This window comes from Xenopus laevis, chromosome 2S (assembly GCF_017654675.1).
Source record: "Xenopus laevis strain J_2021 chromosome 2S, Xenopus_laevis_v10.1, whole genome shotgun sequence".
NCBI lineage: Eukaryota > Metazoa > Chordata > Amphibia > Anura > Pipidae > Xenopus > Xenopus laevis.
The window spans coordinates 29,895,001-29,915,000 of NC_054374.1; the positions used below are offsets into that span (position 1 = coordinate 29,895,001).

Sequence of the window (20,000 nt, forward strand, 5' to 3'; positions counted from 1 at the left end):
TACGTTGTATGGCGGCATGGCAACTTTATGATCATAACCTTGTAACTAGGGATGCACCGAATCCAGGATTTTGAACCGCATCCAAAATTGCATATGCAAATTAGGGGCAGAGAGGAAAATCTGCACTACCAGAACAAGTTATATACCAAAAGTCAACCCTGTAGCTCAGATGAAAAATAAATAAATAAAAGGATAATAATGCTGGTGAAAGGCAACCCTATAGCTGGCTTAACTTTATACAACTCACAACTTCTGAACCCACACAACACTTTCCATTAAACGTCTTGGTCTAGTTAGATTAATACATTAGTTGCAATACACAGGCAACTGTGTTTGAAAAGAATCTGAGAAATTTAGAATCCAATGTACACTGACCAGATTAAACAACGGCCAAAACTAGTCTGACGAGGAGAGGAGGAAGCGGGTTCTAGCCCTTAGCGCCTCATTTTCGGGATTATGAGAACCAATTAGCAACAGTCCTCAATGAGAAAGGGGCAGTGTAGCCAAGACCCTATACAGTATGCACACTCAAATCACAAATAATAAACAATAACAGACGTGGTGAAGGGCAATGGCAAACCAGGAGATTAATTGCCAGCTCTGCTTCTGCTGGCAATTTATCTCCTGTCAAAGCTTTCCCAAAGGCAATAATGTAATAAAACCCATGTGTCGCTTCAGTCTTCCAAAATTGCTTGAAGTTGCCTTAAAAGCATTTAAAAAACGCAGTGTGACCACCAAACCCGTGTATTGTCCGGCCCCCCCACCCTGATCAGTGAAAATCTACCCTTAGCGAGTCTGGAACCCATAGCTTCCTAGACACACGGTTGCATCCGAATGCACTCAACTAATAATATGAAATAACCAACAACCAGTCCCAAATAAAGTGTCAAACAAAAGTGGATCAAAAATATCCAAATAATTCAGAAGCACAGGGGTACAAATGCAAAAAGAAAAATATCAAGCAGCACTAATCCGGAGGGACGGTCTAGAGGTGGGGATCCAGGCTCCTCTCCACAGATCGCAACATGGGCTTCATCAAGAATTAAATCATCTTTAAGCGCCAAGTCCTCATTTTGGGTATTACACCATTAACAGCTGTAACTTGGGTATTGTGATTATCAAATTGGATCTGTGGACAGTATTTCTATCCTCTGTCTCATGGATACCTTCTGCATTGCTTAATACTTAAAATGTCTTAGGTGTAGATCCCCTTTTCCAGGTCAAGTATTCGGTCAGGCTTACCATATCTTCTAAATTAAATTTGGAACTCAAATCTTGCAACCCCCTTTAAAAAGTCTGTAAGTTTACGTTATGAGGGGCAGTTTTCTCAAATGTAAAATTGCTATACAGGTATGGGACCTGTTATCCAGGGTTTTCCAGATAACATCTTTCCGTAATTTGGATCTTCATACCTTAAGTCTACTAGAAAAACATGTAGACATTAAATAAACCCAATAGACTGGATCTGTTTCCAATAAGGATTAATTAATTATATCTTCAAGTAGAAGGTACTGTTTTGTTATTACAGAGAAAAAGAATTTTAAATATTTGATTATAATGGGAGTCTACGGGAGACAGCCTTTCTGCAATTCAGGCCTTTCTGGATAATGGATTTCCGGATCCCATACCTGTACTTCAATATAACTAGTACAGGATGGATATTTTGTATTAGTATCACTTTAATAGGATTCCTTGCTTTTAGATAAAGGGAAACCATAAAAATAGATTTCTATCTGTGCCTGAAAACTATATGCAAGTAGTTTTGGGGGAAATTATTAAAATACATTTTAATAAACTGTTAATAAAAAATGAGATAGAATAAACATTTTTGAAGATTGGATAAGTTTTTCTACAGGCAGCTGAATAGACTCTTTGTAATATGATAGAACATTATCTAAGGTTGCGTGTCATTTATTTTGAATAATAAGAAACCCGAAAGCAAAATATTTCAAGTTATATTTGGAACCTGGATGTGCTGTGAACATTTGGAGTAATGTGAAATAAAAGCATGGGAGGTTGAGGTAAGAAGGGTAACATAAAAGAATGAAAAAAAAAATCTGTAATCATTTACAAGTGGTAAGCCACTGGGTTTACCACTAGCTTGGAATTCTTTTTTTTCAAAAGCATAATAAGCTTAATCGAGGCCAAGTAAAGATTAGGCTTCCAATACAGACAGAAGCTATCACAAAGAAATCATATTATTATATGATGCATGCTCAAGGGCCCAAAGAGAAAGGCTTAGCCTTGTATGAGCTTGGCTACATTTCAAAAGTTGACACAGATCCCTGTATACTGAGCAATTTCCAAGAGGCTCAGAAAAAAAAAATTATGGGGCCATAATATTTGCACATAAAAACAGCAGTGTTCACTACTACTGTATAAACGTATATACACACACACACAAGCATGCCTCATGCAAAGTCGTATAAACTCTAAGGCAGGGGTGCCCAAGACGTCGATCGTGGTCTACCAGTTGATCACTTTAAAGTTCCTGGTAGAACGCAGAAAACATTGTAGCGCCTTAAAAAAACAAAAAATGGTTGTGTCTTAAAAAAGCAAAACTTTGCTGCGCCTAAAAAAAAGCAAAACTTTGCTGTGTCTAAAAAAAAAAAAAAAAAGCAAAACTTTGCTGCGCCTATAAAATAAAACAAATAAATAAATAAAAATTTGCAAGTGCCTAAAAAAAACCCATTGGCGCCTGTTCTAAAAAAAACTTTGCAGCGCGTATAAAGACTTTGCCGTGCGTATAAAGACTTTGCTGCGCATATAAATGTATTCAATGTATTCCAGTGAATTGGGGTATTGGTGGTATTTATACATGGGATTGCCTCTGTGCCATCCTGCTATGAGTTCCTATGGTACATTTTCCAAAGGGAGGAAGCACACCGTTACCTTCGGCAATGCCTTTAAATCATTTATTCAGCATAATGTTGTGCTTCCTCCCTTTGGAAAATCGATTGTTAAAGGAGAAGGAAATTCCCTGGGCGCATGCGCAGTAGGAGCATTTCACCGGTACGCATCTACTGCGCATGCACTTTGTCTCTTTTGGCGCATGCGCAGTAGATCCCTACCGGTGAAATGCTCCTACTGCGCACGCGCCAGTCAAACGCTGGTCAAAGCAGGAAGAAGACGGCTTGGGAGAAGATGGCGCCTGTGAACTCCGTGGACTGGACCTGCGCAGAGGGTTGAGTAACAAGTTAGGGGCATTTGCCCGGCGGGACAGGTAGGCCAGGGGGGAGGAGGGACAACATAGGGGAGGGAATTTTGCGCCCAGGGGGTTTCCTTCTCCTTTAAGTCTGGTTTGAAAGTAGCCCGAGGAGTTCAATGCACCTCAATAACGTAAGTGGTGTGCCGAAGAAATTGTATATTGATATATGGTCTTAAGGTAGATCTCATGATGGTGTCAGATGGCAAGAGTCTCTTCTACCATTTGTGATGCGGTTACTGAAATTGCTCCCCTATTGACTGAAAGATTTGAGAAAGGTTCTCTAACTGCAATGGTCTCCTCTTAATATAAAAGGGTGCTGAGTTTTTCAGGTCAAGAACTTGTGTACATGGGAAAATTATTATCAGGCTTGCACAATGATATGGAACCTGTTTTCCAGACTGCTCTGGATCTGGGGTTTTCTGGATAAGGGGGCTTTACATGTTCAGTATCTTAGTTCAGATCAAATACACTGTACTGTTTTATTATTACAGTGAAGGCAATAAAGGGTTTAATTGAATTTTTTATTTAAAATGGAGTCTACGGGAGATGAGTTTCTTGTACTTTGGAGCTTTCTGGATAATGGGCTTCTGGATCTCATACCTGTATTACTTTGCTTTTGGATAGTTTATAGACTAGTTAAAACAGCATGTAAAAATAATTGTTAAAAAAAACCTAGTTCAAGTATGACTGACTGAATATTCAAGGGCAATGTTACATTTATAATAAACAAAGACGTGTGGATTATGGATTCTAGTAGTAAAAGGAACAATTCAGACGACGTTTCTGGCCATTAATTGACAGACAGCAATTGTACGAGCGTTATGTCCAACAAATAGTAGTGATGGTCACCCATTGATATCGTCAGAAAGGCAATACATGCAGGGATATTATCGTTAGCTGACAGAAATCTTCTAACCTGTCCAATCAACTAAACAACGGATTGCCCTGGAACGAACCATGTCGGGACGATCCACAGACAGTACGAAAATCTTATGAATCTTTGTTTCATATGACTTTATCTCTGTGTCTATTGCCAGCTTAACTTTTTCCCAACTTTTTATAACACTGGCTAGAATATCTACCTGCTGGTAACAACTGGTTTCTCACTTTACTTACATGGCTGACCTTAACCGGCAGGGCTAACCTACAAAGGACTCCAGAGGACTCAAACTGACTTACGCCTTTTTAGAAATATTTCAGCCCTAACACACTTTCAGGAGAACTATACTAGCGACGTTGGGCATTTTTTCTGCAGGCATGTCCCTTTAAATACGCTATAAAAAGCTCACATAGTGGGGGTGGGGGGTGTCTTTATGCTGACACTGCTTCAAGATTCTGTGTGTGATCAGCCCTAAATCACAGATCTATGGTGATGTTTTCCACTTCAGAGTAAAAACAAACAAAAAAAAACAACCGAATTCAGAATTAAACAGATTTTTTTAAAGAAATATACAGCAACTTTTCTCTCACCTCTGATCTAAGGGTTGCTTTAGAACAAGCTTGGCATATTGGCCCATTGCGGGAGAAACTTAGTGGAAGACGCCGTGTTCTGTTCTGGCAGGTTTTTTCTTCACAAACCAGCCAACCCTGTGGAGAAGAGCAAGAGATCAATAAGAGCACAATAATATTATGCAGCAATAAAATCAGTTTCTTCCCTTAATATTAAGAATAGTTTCTGCCTTTTCTTACTATGAACTGCTATAACAAAGAAAATAAATCGATTGTACATTTATATTCAATATAGACAATTAAATATACACTCAGGGTCAGGGTAGGGGATGTTTTAGTCACCAACGGGATAGCCCACTCGAGATAAATGCTTTTACCCCACTGTTATGTTTTGGGTAGCCGAGGATGAGTAGAGTAGAACAGGGCTTTATTAGCAGAGACTCATGCAGGCATTACACAACAGTAACTTCCACTTTTAAGCTGTCCAGGAAGTATGCACAGTAACAGTGACATCTACAGGCCATTTTTATAAACACCACACCTATCTCATTTATGAAATACTAACACATTCTCCAGTGCTTTACAGAGATAACCTTTTATACATCGGATTCTGCCCCAGTAAAATTAAACTTATAAGGTACCTATTATGTGCACACTACTATGCACACCATGGTCCTTTTCAACCTTTTCACAATAAGCCAAGTAATCAGCCTGAAAGTTTCGGAGTGTGGAAGAATGAGGAGAACATGGAGGAAACCACAGGGAGATTATACACACAGATAGAATCATGTTCGGAATGAGACTCTCGTTAGTTTATGTGACATTAAGCTGTTTAAAAATACTGACAAGATGAATCTATTGCCATGGGTGCTAATGTAAACAGTGCATTATAATTAGTTTGCAGCTCTTCTGGGGAGGCCAACTCTTTTAGACTAAAGGAACTGAACTTTCATTTAAAGCAGAGCAGACAATTCTTCATGGTGAGGCAGTGAGGTTGTGGAATGCCCTACCAGTTAATGTTGTGATGGGTGGGTATTTCAGTGCTTTAAACAGTGGCTTCGACAATAAGCATACTATTGAAGGCTACTGGGAACTAAATAGATCTATAGATAGATAGTATAGGTATTGGTTTACATATAGAGCTTCCATATAGAATTAAAGCTATACAGAATGCAACTTTCCAAATAAATTAGGCGTTAAGCTCCTCATAGATGCGACGATTCTTCTTGCCGAACGACCAATTTTAGGGAAGCCCGACCAATCCTTCGAAATTATCGTGCGGTTAGTGGTATTCGAACGATCGTACATCTTGCGATTTTTCGGCCGACATCTGTCAGGAAATTGATCGGCCAGGTCAAAAAATCTTTGTCGGCCCCAGTGCAATCTATCTATGTTTGCAGGGCCAAGCAGGCAGCTCCCCTTTGTTTTCCTGGCAAATTGGTCTTTTTAGTTGATGGTAAATTCGTATGATCGTTCTGAGAAGATCGTGGTCTCACGATCAGGATCTGATCTTTTAAAAATCTCAACATCTATGGCCAGCTTTAGAATACAGAATGCACAGATGATTTAAATCTAAATCTGGAAAAGAATGCTTTAGAACATACAAAGACTTGATCCTGTGATTGTAACTAATAAGCCTACACTCTAGTATAAATTCAATATGCACAAATAACTTTTAGTTCTAATCTCACTCACCTATATTTTTGATTCCTGCTGGACCTCAGATTCTGTTTTTATGGATTCACATTCTGACCAATATCTACAATATAATTAACAGGGTTTGTTGTTGTCTTCTAATGCACCCATGTTATAACCAATTAGGACCAGCCATTTCCACATTCTTTTTCACAAGTCTTTCTGATACCTCATCACCTTTTTGGGGCTAGCACTATCATACATAACTGGGGCAATGCATTATGGATTTCAGTGGCCCCACTTCAGAAGCTACACTTGAATTACCAGGCATACTGGTGCACACTTTGAATTCAAGTAGCTCAGATTTATCTTTACATTTTCCTAAACAATGCCTCCGTTATTCTTTATCTTCGGCACGCTAGCACTTGAACCTACCCCTTAGTTAAATGAGGCATTTATTTTAAGTATGCCTGTACTATGACCAGATTTTCATGATGCATTACATGATATTTCATACAAACTTCTTGTTGTTTTGAAGAAACAATGAAAATTATAAAATTACTTTATATATAAACATGGCACTAATCACACAGCAACCCTGAGCCTCCAAACTTTTGAAACAGACTTGCACAAGTCACAAACGGTTAAGTAGGTATCTAGGGCAAATTACTGAGCAATGTTTGTTCATTTAACTTTAATTATTTTGTCCTTGAGAATGATGCTAATGAAACCGAGTTTCTTATGTGCTTTTGAAGAATGGTTTCAATGGACAGTAAACAAGGCCAGACAAGAACTGTGAGACTGGGGGTTGCTAGGTGATACAGAATGTAAACCTACAAACTTGTTATGGTTTACTTAGCTTTCATTCCACTCTCTCAGGCTCTCCAACGTTTTTTAGAACATTTCATCTAAAGAAGGCCATTTAAAGGCACGAATATTTAGACACTTAGAAGAATATTAATTTCTTAACCTTAAGACAAACACATGCGTTTGCCATTTATGGTTAATTTAAGAGCCTTCTTATTACAGTTATTAGCACTTAAAAAAATGTATAGAATACTCAAAAATATCAAGTTTAAATAAACAGCCAGCAGGTAAAATTACTCAATTAATCATTGAGTAATTTCTTCAAATCAACAGGTTTATGGAGAGAAAAAAAGCTGGTTGTAGTGAGGAGTCACTCTTAATTACGATAACACGTTTATATTGTTTAGGCGATCCGTAGTTTAAAAGAGATGTGGCCAAACATGTCCAAGTTCTTAAGATGCCAAATTAACTGAGAAATAATATCTTCAAGTAGCTCACAAATAAAATAGTTAATAAATGAATAGGGAACTGAGGATGACTGGGTTTTATGTACAATTCAGTCATGGAACAAGCTATATCATAGATGGCCAATGTTTACATGTGACCATAGTTGTAATAATTACAATCTTTCCTGGAAAAGATCTTTCCACGAAAGATTGTTCGTTTCAACACACGTGTAGAGCTGAATCGTCAGATATACAGGCAGAAACAATAGAATCCAACCTGTATCTGACGATACAGCACTAACAGTGGCCGATGTTCTGGTGCCTTCAAAGGCACCCAATCGAAATGTTTTGCCTGGGCTGATACTAGCCTTCAGTCGATACCGGTTGACTCGTCCCCCCACCATACACGCACCGTACATAGTGCGATAATATTGTTGCCAAAATGTCCTACAACTTCACTAGGTGACAATATACTGCATAGGATTAAATTCATGTGGACAATTAAATTCATGACCAATAAACTCAAACACTGTAATATTGTCCTTCTAATATGTGAGCAAATAGAAGCAAGAACTACCAAATTCTATACAGCAGTGCAGTTTTGAGTCGCCAAGAGGCAACGTGATCAGCCTTTGATGTGGGACCCTGGTTCAACTCCCTGTGGCAACTACTTGAGACCCTGTACAAGCCTCTAAATCACCTGGGGGCCCATTTACTTAGTTCGAGTGAAGGAATAGAGGAAAAATAGTTTGAATTTCGAATGGTCGAATATGGCTACTTCAACCATCGAATGGGCTACTTCGACCTTCGAATCGAACGATTCAAACTAAAAATCGTTCGACTATTCGATAGTCGAAGTACTGTCTCTTTAAAAATTTCTTCGACCCCCTAGTTCGCCACCTAAAACCTACCGAAGCCAATGTTAGCCTATGGGGAAGGTCCCGGTAGGCTTCCTAACAATTTCCTGATCGAAGGAATATCATTCGATCGATGGATTAAAATCCTTCGAATCGTTCGTTTCGAAGGATTTAATCGTTTGATCGAACGATTATTCCTTCGATCGTTGGAATAGCGCAAAATCCTTCGACTTCGATATTCGAAGTCTTTTACTTCGACGGTCGAATATCAAGGGTTAATTAACCCTCGATATTTGACCCTAGGTAAATGTGCCCCCTGGTGTCCCAGCATGTTTAGTGTATATTTAGTCCACCAGAGCTGCCGATTCAGGCCCAACCACGTACTTTGTTTTGTCTCTGGCTTTAGCCGGTGTTGGAGGTCAGGGGGGCAGCACACAAAGATTCAGGCAGGGAATAACTATAATGGCTGCCTTGCTTGCTGTAAAGCACTTTGAGTTGCACAGAAGAAAAATGCTCTATAAATGATTCCTCTACTGATTCCTTAAATTGCACATGCGCTGGTAATATGCGTGGAGTGTCAATTGCTGCAACTTCTTGCAACTTGATGCAGGCAGAAAACTACCAAACACCATGGTTCATTAAATCATATATAGCAACATAAACAAAAGCCTGTCTAGAATATCCATTAGTACAGATATCCAGGAGACAACTGTTTCAATTAACCTGTGCATTGTACGTGGACTTTGCCCTAGCAGAGGAGTAGCTGATGAGAGATTGTTCAATAAGAGCACTTTATTAGATCATCAGTCAGAAGGTTTTACAAGAGCAAGTCATAAACGCAGCTCATCGCTACGGGTATACCAGAAGGATAGTAGTAAACTACAGACACTGCTGAGAACTTTCCATGCATCGAACACTTGAAAAAAAAAAGCACCATCTCCGCAGCTTAAATGCAGCTGCCTCTTTCAATGCAGCAAATGGGTAAATTTGACAAAAAAGCCACCATTAAGTCTACATGAAAGGCTCAAGGCAACATCCTTTCAATGCTTTGTACTTCAGTAATCAACAGATGTACTTATTCACCCCCCCTTCCCTCCTCCCAAGCAAACCCGATCAAGAACTATTTCTGAATGGTAGGAAATAATTCCACTTTGTACATCTTTTACTTAATCAAGACTTTCTATTCAGCAATTTGACCTTTTGTTCAAAACAGGATTATCAGTTTTTTTCGCCAGTTACCAAGGGCGACTCGCATGGTGAACATAATTGCAATAATTTGCAAAACACCATGGCAACCCACATTACAACTAGGTAAATACTGGTCTTTTGTGCTACATTGTTATTTTCTAGAGATGCTGAAGTCAAAGAACGAGTGACAAATGAACGCGAAATTTATATTTGCTTTGTCTCAAAGGAGAAGAAAATTGATAAGAATTGGGGGAAACCAGCTACAGCTGTAATTTCTAACTTGATTAATTAGGATGGTAACAGTCCTTGACTGTATATTCAACAAACAGTCCTGACTTTGTCTCTCCACCCACCTCTCCCCTCAACAGCACCACTAGCTTGCCCTTCCTCTTTTTCACCTCCACCCCAGACACATTTTTTCAGCTTGGAGAACAAACATCTCCATTTGCTCTTTTCTTCAACTTAATGGAATCCTTAATTAAAGAATATTGTTCTCCTGCTCTTCATTACACTGAAAACAGAGACTGCCAAAGCAGACAGGGGTAGCTACAGTCAGTCATCTTGTCTGCTTCTCTTCGACTCATCGTGCTTGATGATGGACCACATTTTTCCCTATATATAAGCAGCTGCTCCACCACAGACAAAGAAGAATGGAAAGGGAAAAGCACACTACTTAACTTTCCAGCAAGAAAGCTCCTCGGTAATATTTTGAAAGAGTGAATGCAAAGATGAAGTTACATTCCGAGAGGCAAGACAACAGCACGGAATATTACATCACCTGGCAGAATGCTACTACATTGCTTTCAAATTATATCAGGAGGAGCTAAAACGATGGGATTTACAAGAGTTAACATTGCTTTATAGGATGTTTTCATTGCCACAACTTTATTATATGAGGCTAAATAAACCACAAGATTCACCCTTTGTGTATAAGTTGCTTTAATATTATAAAACAACGTGTTAAAGATATGCATAAGTGTATGTGAATCATCATCTGACCATGCAGCATAAGGAAGATCCTTAAAATTTCATTATGCCCTAATTTTTAAATCAACGGAACACACAATTATAGCATATTACACAATATAAGAAATGGATATTAAGTTATAGACTATTCGTTGAGAGTGATTTTAATTTTTAGAAACATATACAGGTAGGTGCTCCCATATGAATCCCTTTACCCAGATGGAAAAAAAAATAACAGCATTCTTGCCTAACTCATACTTCCTCTAATTTTTTTTTTATATAAACTATAAACACACACACGTGAAATAGCAAGGTAGTTACAAAAAAAAAAAACACAGATGATTCAGGAACATTAGTTTGAAATCGCCAGTATTTGTTCATATTTAGGTTGTTAGAGGTAAAGTGCTTGTGAGCATATGCACCTGTGCAAATACGATGTTGCCAACAGCATAAAATTGTCTCATCCCAAGAACCTAATCTCATGTGTTGGCTAATCATTCCTCATAGAGTAAAAGGGCCAGTAGCACGTTATGGTGTACATCTGGGAATTTTCTAAACGAATATTACAAGCACCCCTACTGCGGAAAGCTCATTGTTGTTCCAAGGATATGTGGGATCTATCATCTGGATTGTCTTTGTTCTGGATTTTCCAGATAAAGGGTCTTTATATCATTTGCAGCCCAGTAGCTGAAACCTCATTAACAGAAAAAGAATTTGTTTCCCATCAACACAGATACATTTTGTTTAGTTAATAAATATGGAGTCCAATTACTCAAACAGTAAATTAGAGCACAGATCACGAAAAGCACAAACACTCATACTTTAAAGGGATAATGTCATGGGAAAACATGTATTTTTTCCAAAACGCATCAGTTAATAGTTCTGCTCCAGTATAATTCTGCACTGAAATCCATTTTTCAAAAGAGCAAACAGATTTTTTTTATATTTAATTTTGAAATGTGACATGGGGCTAGACATATGGTCAGATTCCCAGCTGTATCAAATAGGGTGAAGAGATAAATAGATGGAAACAAAAACTGATAAGTTTCCAATTGTCTCTTCAAAGCAAACCAGTTTGGTCAGCAGCATGCCAAAAGTCATGAGAAGTTAAAATGTAACTTTTAACAATATCTGCCAGTAAAAACGCTCGTTTGTGAATACACCCACTGCCCAGCCACACTGCTGGCAGTGCTGGACTGTGTCCATAAAGTACACTAATAAAAACAGCCAATGGTGGACATGTGGCTTATCCAAGCAGAGACAGTTCTCATGCCTGTGACTAAAGTGCTTCAAAGATTCAGGGTAATTTAGTGAACCGGCACCCGTACCCTCCCTTCCAAAAATTCCCTCTGAGCAATTCTGCCCATCTACGTAGGGACACAGTCCACCTATGACAGCCCAACGCGTTTCATCGATTGATTCGGTGAAACGCGAAAACATCTTAGATTTTTGATGTTTTGGGTATGTCAGCTATTGTTTCAGTGTATTGCTTGGATTATATATTATATTGTGACAACATACTTAAAGGAGAACTAAATCGTAAAACTGAATATGGCTAAAAATCACATTTTATATACTGAACCTATTGCACAAGCCTAAACTTTCCGCATCTCAATAGCCACAATGATCCAGGAATTCAAACTTGTCACAGGGGGCCACCATCTTGGAAAGTGACTGTCATATTCAAATGCTCAGTGTGCCCTGAGCAGCTGTTGAGAAGCTAAGCTTAGTGGTCTACAAGGCTGATTGTTAAATTCTGATATCATTTGAACTGGTTTCTGAGTTGATATGTATTTAATATATGTATTAATTACTAATCAACCTAATATTGTGACATTTCTATTCTGCATATATGTATAACGTGAATTGCTCCCTAAGTTCAGTGAGTGATCGCAGCACAGAACATGTGCAGTGAATCAGCAGAAAAGAAGATGGGAAGCTACTAGGGCATCTTGGGAGACACAGATCTTTACTGCTAAAGGAATGTGATTGATTTAGGCTGGTACAGAAGCCCAAAACATAATGTACAGCATTTCTAGCTACTTCTTTAGTTAGGCTTTAGTCTCCTTTAAGCAGCACTTTACAAAGCTTACAATCAAACGTCCTATCATACTTACACACATATCAATCAAGGTCGATTATTCTGATGGTTTTAAGTGTAACAAACCCATATAGACAGGAATAAAACATACAAATGGATGTACACCGATACACTATTTAGTCTATATGAGTACGAGTGAAAAAAAGTGAGAGGTGAAGCAAAAAAAAGAAAAAAAAAAAAACCTCTCCCATTCCAAGAAAAAGAAAATCTACAGACACTTTGAAAACAAGCATTGATGTTTGTCTATATTATTTGTCAGGAGTTGCCCAACTCATCGTATCTAAATAATAAAGTTTCTGTCATGCCTTCTTTTATATAACCGATAAAACATTCTTCCCCTGGGAGAAAACACTTATTACACTGACAGCTATTTAGAAATAACATTAACCTTTAGCTTGCATGAATGGTTTGTCTAACCACTGAAGGATATGAGAAAAGAAATCCATCGAAGGTTAACCACAAAAGCTAGGTAATATGCAAAGCCGCAGCAAAGTGTGAAGTGCCTTAACCCTTTCCCTGCCAGCCGTTTTGTCCTAGATGCGAACATCTACTGCCAAGCAGTTTTTAGATATTTTGCACTCTTTCACTTTAAGGGCCTTTCCTGGGGTGGTCTTTTAGTTAACCCAGGAAAACAATGTATTGTTTTTTTCAGGACAACCTGAACTTTCACAATATGCAAGAATTTTGGTGTAATTCTACTTCTCTAATAAAATATTGGATTCTAAGTGTCAAATAAAATGAAAAAAATCATGTTGCACGAAGAACAATCACATATATCAGAAACATCATTCATTTTATGTACGAGAACACAGCCGATTTAGAAAGGTCTATGTCTCTTGAACGCGACAATACCAAATATATATAGTTTTATGGAGATTTCTCACTTGTATAGCTCAAAATCTACAAGCAGTACACAACCAAATTTCCAAAGCAACACTTCCCAAACGGCATACTTTTGATTTCAAGGCCAAACATTCCGCTAACAGTAGGTTTACCCTAGAAAACTACCCATTACTAGAAAGAACAGATTCTGGTGAATCAAAAATGGGTAGAAATATCTTTGTACTCCAAACCACCAAGTTGCAATTGTTTCCTAAAGTTATAATGTTTTATAGAAATTGGTGAATTTTTTGAAAAATGACCTCAAAGCTTCCACTCTACAGCAACATATCTCCCACACATCATTAGGTATCAATGTAAAACACCCCAAATATAAAATCCTGGGTCCACTGAACAGTTTGATGCCCAATATGAATAGATGTACCCAAGCACGTGGCATAGGAGGCCCCAAAAGGAAGACCCCCCATTTGTTCTGTCATTTCAGATACTGCAAAATCAACACATTTACATCGTTTTGGGGGGCGGCAAAGGTAGAAAAAAGTATGTTCACCCCAGAAAACCATATATTTTCGGAAAGTACACATTCCCCTGAATCCAAATTGGGTATGCATGTCTTTCTACACCAAAGTACCAAGCGGCAAACCATTACTAAAGTTGGTGATTTTGGCGACATTTCCATTTCCATTTCCCTGCAGCATCGTATTACCCACATACTTTTAGGTATCAAGACAAATCACCCCAAATATGAAAGCCTAGGGTCCTCTGAACAGTTTGATGCCCAATATGTATAGGTGTACCCAAGCAAGTGGCATATAGAGGCCTGAAAAGGAAGACCCCATATGGTCTGTCATTTCAGATACTGCAAAATCAACACATTTACATCGTTTTGGGGGGCGGCAAAGGTAGAAAAAAGTAAGTTCACCCCAGAAAACCATATATTTTCGGAAAGTACACATTGCCACGAATCTAAATTGGGTATGCATGTCTTTGTACTACAAAGTACCAAGCCGCAAATCATTCCTAAATTTGGTGATTTTGGTGACATTTCCAAAAATCACTTAAAAATGTCTACCCTGCAGCATCGTATTTCCCACATACTTTTAGGTATCAAGAGAAATCACCCCAAATATGAAAGCCTAGGGTCCTCTGAACAGTTTGATGCCCAATATATATAGGTGTACCCAAGCACGTGGCATATAGGGGCCCCAAAAGGAAGACTCCCATATGGTCTGTCATTTGAGGTACTGCAAAATCAACACATTTACATCGTTTTGGGGGGGGGGCAAAAGTAGAAAACAGTAAGTTCACCCCAGAAAACCATATATTTTCGGAAAGTACACATTCCAACGAATCCAAATTGGGTATGCATGTCTTTCTACGCCAAAGTACCAAGCCGCAAATCATTCCTAAATTTGGTGATTTAGGTGACATTTCCAAAAATCACCTCAAAATATCTACCCTGCAGCATCGTATTACCCACATACTTTTAGGTATCAAGACAAATCACCCCAAATATGAAAGCCTAGGGTCCTCTGAACAGTTTGATGCCCAATATGTATAGGTGTACCGAAGCATGTGGCATATAGGGGCCCTAAAAGGAAGACCCCCATATAGTCTGACATTTCAGGTACTGCAAAATCAACACATTTACATTGTTTTGGGGGGGCAAAAGTAGAAAACAGTAAGTTCACCCCAGAAAACCATATATTTTCGGAAAGTACACATTCCCACGAATTCAAATTGGGTATGCATGTCTTTCTACGCCAAAGTACCAAGCCGCAAATCATTCCTAAATTTGGTGATTTAGGTGACATTTCCAAAAATCACCTCAAAATATCTACCCTGCAGCATCGTATTACCCACATACTTTTAGGTATCAAGACAAATCACCCCAAATATGAAAGCCTAGGGTCCTCTGAACAGTTTGATGCCCGATATGTATAGGTGTACCCAAGCACGTGGCATACAGGGGCCCCAAAAGGAAGACCCCCATATAGTCTGTCATTTCAGATACTGCAAAATCAACACATTTACATCGTTTTGGGGGGGGCAAAAGTAGAAAACAGTAAGTTCACCCCAGAAAACCATATATTTTCGGAAAGTACACATTCCAACGAATCCAAATTGGGTATGCATGTCTTTCTACGCCAAAGTACCAAGCCGCAAATCATTCCTAAATTTGGTGATTTAGGTGACATTTCCAAAAATCACCTCAAAATATCTACCCTGCAGCATCGTATTACCCACATACTTTTAGGTATCAAGACAGATCACCCCAAATATGAAAGCCTAGGGTCCTCTGAACAGTTTGATGCCCGATATGTATAGGTGTACCCAAGCACGTGGCATACAGGGGCCCCAAAAGGAAGACCCCATATAGTCTGTCATTTCAGGTACTGCAAAATCAACACATTTACATCGTTTTGGGGGGGGGCAAAAGTAGAAAACAGTAAGTTCACCCCAGAAAACCATATATTTTCGGGAAAGTACACATTCCAACGAATCCAAATTGGGTATGCATGTCTTTCTACGCCAAAGTACCAAGCCGCAAATCATTCCTAAATTTGGTGATTTAGGTGACATTTCCAAACATCACCTCAAAATATCTACCCTGCAGCATCGTATTACCCACATACTTTTAGGTATCAAGAGAAATCACCCCAAATATGAAAGCCTAGGGTCCTCTGAACAGTTTGATGCCCGATATGTATAGTTGTACCCAAGCACGTGGCATACAGGGGCCCCAAAAGGAAGACCCCATATAGTCTGTCATTTCAGGTACTGCAAAATCAACACATTTACATCGTTTTGGGGGGGGCAAAAGTAGAAAACAGTAAGTTCACCCCAGAAAACCATATATTTTCGGAAAGTACACATTCCAACGAATCCAAATTGGGTATGCATGTCTTTCTACGCCAAAGTACCAAGCCGCAAATCATTCCTAAATTTGGTGATTTAGGTGACATTTCCAAAAATCACCTCAAAATATCTACCCTGCAGCATCGTATTACCCACATACTTTTAGGTATCAAGAGAAATCACCCCAAATATGAAAGCCTAGGGTCCTCTGAACAGTTTGATGCCCGATATGTATAGGTGTACCCCAGCACGTGGCATACAGGGGCCCCAAAAGGAAGACCCCCATATAGTCTGTCATTTCAGGTACTGCAAAATCAACACATTTACATCGTTTTGGGGGGGGGGCAAAAGTAGAAAACAGTAAGTTCACCCCAGAAAACCATATATTTTCGGAAAGTACACATTCCAACGAATCCAAATTGGGTATGCATGTCTTTCTACGCCAAAGTACCAAGCCGCAAATCATTCCTAAATCTGGTGATTTTGGTGACATTTCCAAAAATGACCTCAAAATATCTACTCTGCAGCATCGTATTACCCACATACTTTTAGGTATCAAGAGAAATCACCCCAAATATGAAAGCCTAGGGTCCTCTGAACAGTTTGATGCCCGATATGTATAGGTGTACCCAAGCACGTGGCATATAGGGGCCCTAAAATGAAGACCCCTCCTTGTATGTTCTGTCATTTCAGGTACTGCAAAATCAACACATTTACATCGTTTTGGGGGGGGCAAAGGTAGAAAAAAGTAAGTTCACCCCAGAAAACCATATATTTTCGGAAAGTACACATTCCCACGAATCTAAATTGGGTATGCATGTCTTTCTACTACAAAGTACCAAGCCGCAAACCATTCCTAAATTTGGTGATTTTGGGGACATTTCCAAAAATGACTTCAAAATTTCGACCCTGCAGCATCGTATTACCCACATACTTTTAGGTATCAAGACAAATCACCCCAAATATGAAAGCCTGGGGTCCTCTGAACAGTTTGATGCCCAATATGTATAGGTGTACCCAAGCACGTGGCGTATAGGGGCCGCAAAACGAAGACCCCCATATGGTCTGTCATTTCAGGTACTGCAAAATCAACACATTTACATTGTTTTGAGGGGGGCAAATGTAGAAAAAAGTAAGTTCACCCCAGAAAACCATATATTTTTGGAAAGTACACATTCCCACGAATTCAAATTGGGTATGCATGTCTTTCTACGCCAAAGTACCAAGCCGCAAATCATTCCTAAATTTGGTGATTTAGGTGACATTTCCAAAAATCACCTCAAAATATCTACCCTGAAGCATCGTATTACCCACATACTTTTAGGTATCAAGAGAAATCACCCCAAATATGAAAGCCTAGGGTGCTCTGAACAGTTTGATGCCCGATATGTATAGGTGTACCCAAGCACGTGGCATACAGGGGCCCCAAAAGGAAGACCCCCATATAGTTGTCATTTCAGGTACTGCAAAATCAACACATTTACATCGTTTTGGGGGGGCAAAAGTAGAAAACAGTAAGTTCACCCCAGAAAACCATATATTTTCGGAAAGTACACATTCCAACGAATCCAAATTGGGTATGCATGTCTTTCTACGCCAAAGTACCAAGCCACAAATCATTCCTAAATTTGGTGATTTAGGTGACATTTCCAAAAATCACCTCAAAATATCTACCCTGCAGCATCGTATTACCCACATACTTTTAGGTATCAAGAGAAATCACCCCAAATATGAAAGCCTAGGGTCCTCTGAACAGTTTGATGCCCAATATGTATAGATGTACCCAAGCACGTGGCATATAGGGGCCCCAAAAGGAAGACCCCCATATGGTCTGTCATTTCAGGTACTGCAAAATCAACACATATACATAGTTTTGGGGGGAGCAAAGGTAAAAAAAAGTGCATTCACCCCAGAAAACCATATATTTTCGGAAAGTACACATTCCCACGAATCCAAATTGGGTATGCATGTCCTTGTACTCCAAAGTACCAAGCCGCAAGCCTTTCCTAAATTTGGCGATAAAAGCAACAGTTTTTACATTTTTGAAAATTGCCTAAAAATATTGCAATTGGCCGCATTTATCTCACCCAATTTCTTACATACAATTCTAAAACACCATAAATACTGATGCCAAGGGTCAATTGAACCGTTTGATGCCCAATATGCATTGATATACCAAGGCAGCTGGCATGTGCGGACCCAAAATGAAAATAGTGCATATGATTTTTCTCTGCTGCCGATTCGCCTTCTGTGAACATAGACCCTTGACTTCATATTATATGCCTCAAGACCCTCCTAACAGCAAAGACCCCCCCAAAACCATATATTTTTGGAAAGTACACATTCTGACGAATCCAAAAAAGATAAAGACGTCTTTCTACACCAAACTGCAAAGCTTTTCTAAACGCAGAGGTTTTTACATTTCTGAAAATCGCCTAAAATTGTTGCAGTTTGCCGCATTTATCACACACACTGTTTTACGTATAAAGAAAAATCACCCTAAATATGGACGTCAGAGGTCTACTAAATAGTTTGATGCCCAATATGCATAGATTTACCAAAGTATGTGGCGTGTACAGACCCCAAATGAAAAACATGCCTATGAATTTTCACGCTAGCCAACTAAGCTGCAGAAAAGAGAGCCCCAACTGTGCGTTATGTGCCATAAGACCCCAAAACTGTAAAAAGACTCCCAGAAACCCATATATTTTTGGAAAGCATATATTCTGGCGAATCAAACTAAGTAAAATAAATCTTTCTATACCAAAGCACCAAACAGCAAAACTATACTAAAGATACATAAGGAACAATAATGCATGGATAAAATTGCAATAAAACCACAAAAATAGCGTAAATCAATGAAATAACAAAATAATTGATCCGGCAGCGTAATTAGTGGCCGAAATCGATTATCCAATAGTCACGCTGTCAAAATAACATGCTTTTAGGCAAAACAAACAGTACAATGAATAAGTAAAAAAAAAAAAAAAAACCCTGTTTGTGAGTTTTTGTGTATACATATTTGTGCACTAATAAAAGTTGTCTGAGTGTGCAAATACATGTAATTAAGTGTAAATAAGTGTACAAAATCGACTAAGTGTGCTAAAATAAAAAAATAAAAAATAAAAAAACACAAATTTTTACTAAAATGTTCATGTAAGTGTATAAATGTACTGTAGGTATGTGTAAGTGCAGGTAAGTGTGTAAAAAAAAGTGCACTTACCGTTTTTGTAGCAGGAGGATCGCTGGAACCGAAGGACGACTCCTGGCAGCGTGTCTGCAGAGTTACTGCGCAGCAGGAAGTGACTGGGCGCGTGGTGCGACGAGGAGGAGGTAAGCCAGCAGCAGCAGCGCTTACATTGCGCTTCTGCTACTTTGAAGTCGGATCTGCGACAATCGCGTCGCAGATCCGACTTGACAGCCCCCCAGCCACGTTGCCCAGGGGGCTGTCTACCCTCCTGACTCTCTGCAGAGGCGGCAAAAGCCGCCGATGCAGAGAGAAGGGCTCAGCTGCAAAAGAACGTACGAGGTACGTTCTTGGCAGCCTGAGCCCTGAACCGCCATCACGTACGCCGTACGTGCTTGGCGGTTAAAGGGTTAATCTTCCTCAACTGCTCGACTCTAAATAATACTTACGGTTACAT

The 20,000-nt window shown here is 39.1% G+C and overlaps 1 protein-coding gene across 2 annotated transcripts in view; it reads right to left on the bottom strand.

Moving 5' to 3' along the window:
• The window catches only part of pola1.S (polymerase (DNA directed), alpha 1, catalytic subunit S homeolog), a 181,705-nt gene that overhangs the window by 47,643 nt on the left and 114,062 nt on the right, over positions 1–20,000 (bottom strand). For both annotated transcript variants that reach the window (NM_001088586.1, XM_041583016.1), the window contains 1 exon segment: positions 4,679–4,795. In NM_001088586.1, coding sequence (NP_001082055.1) covers positions 4,679–4,795 — 117 coding nt within the window.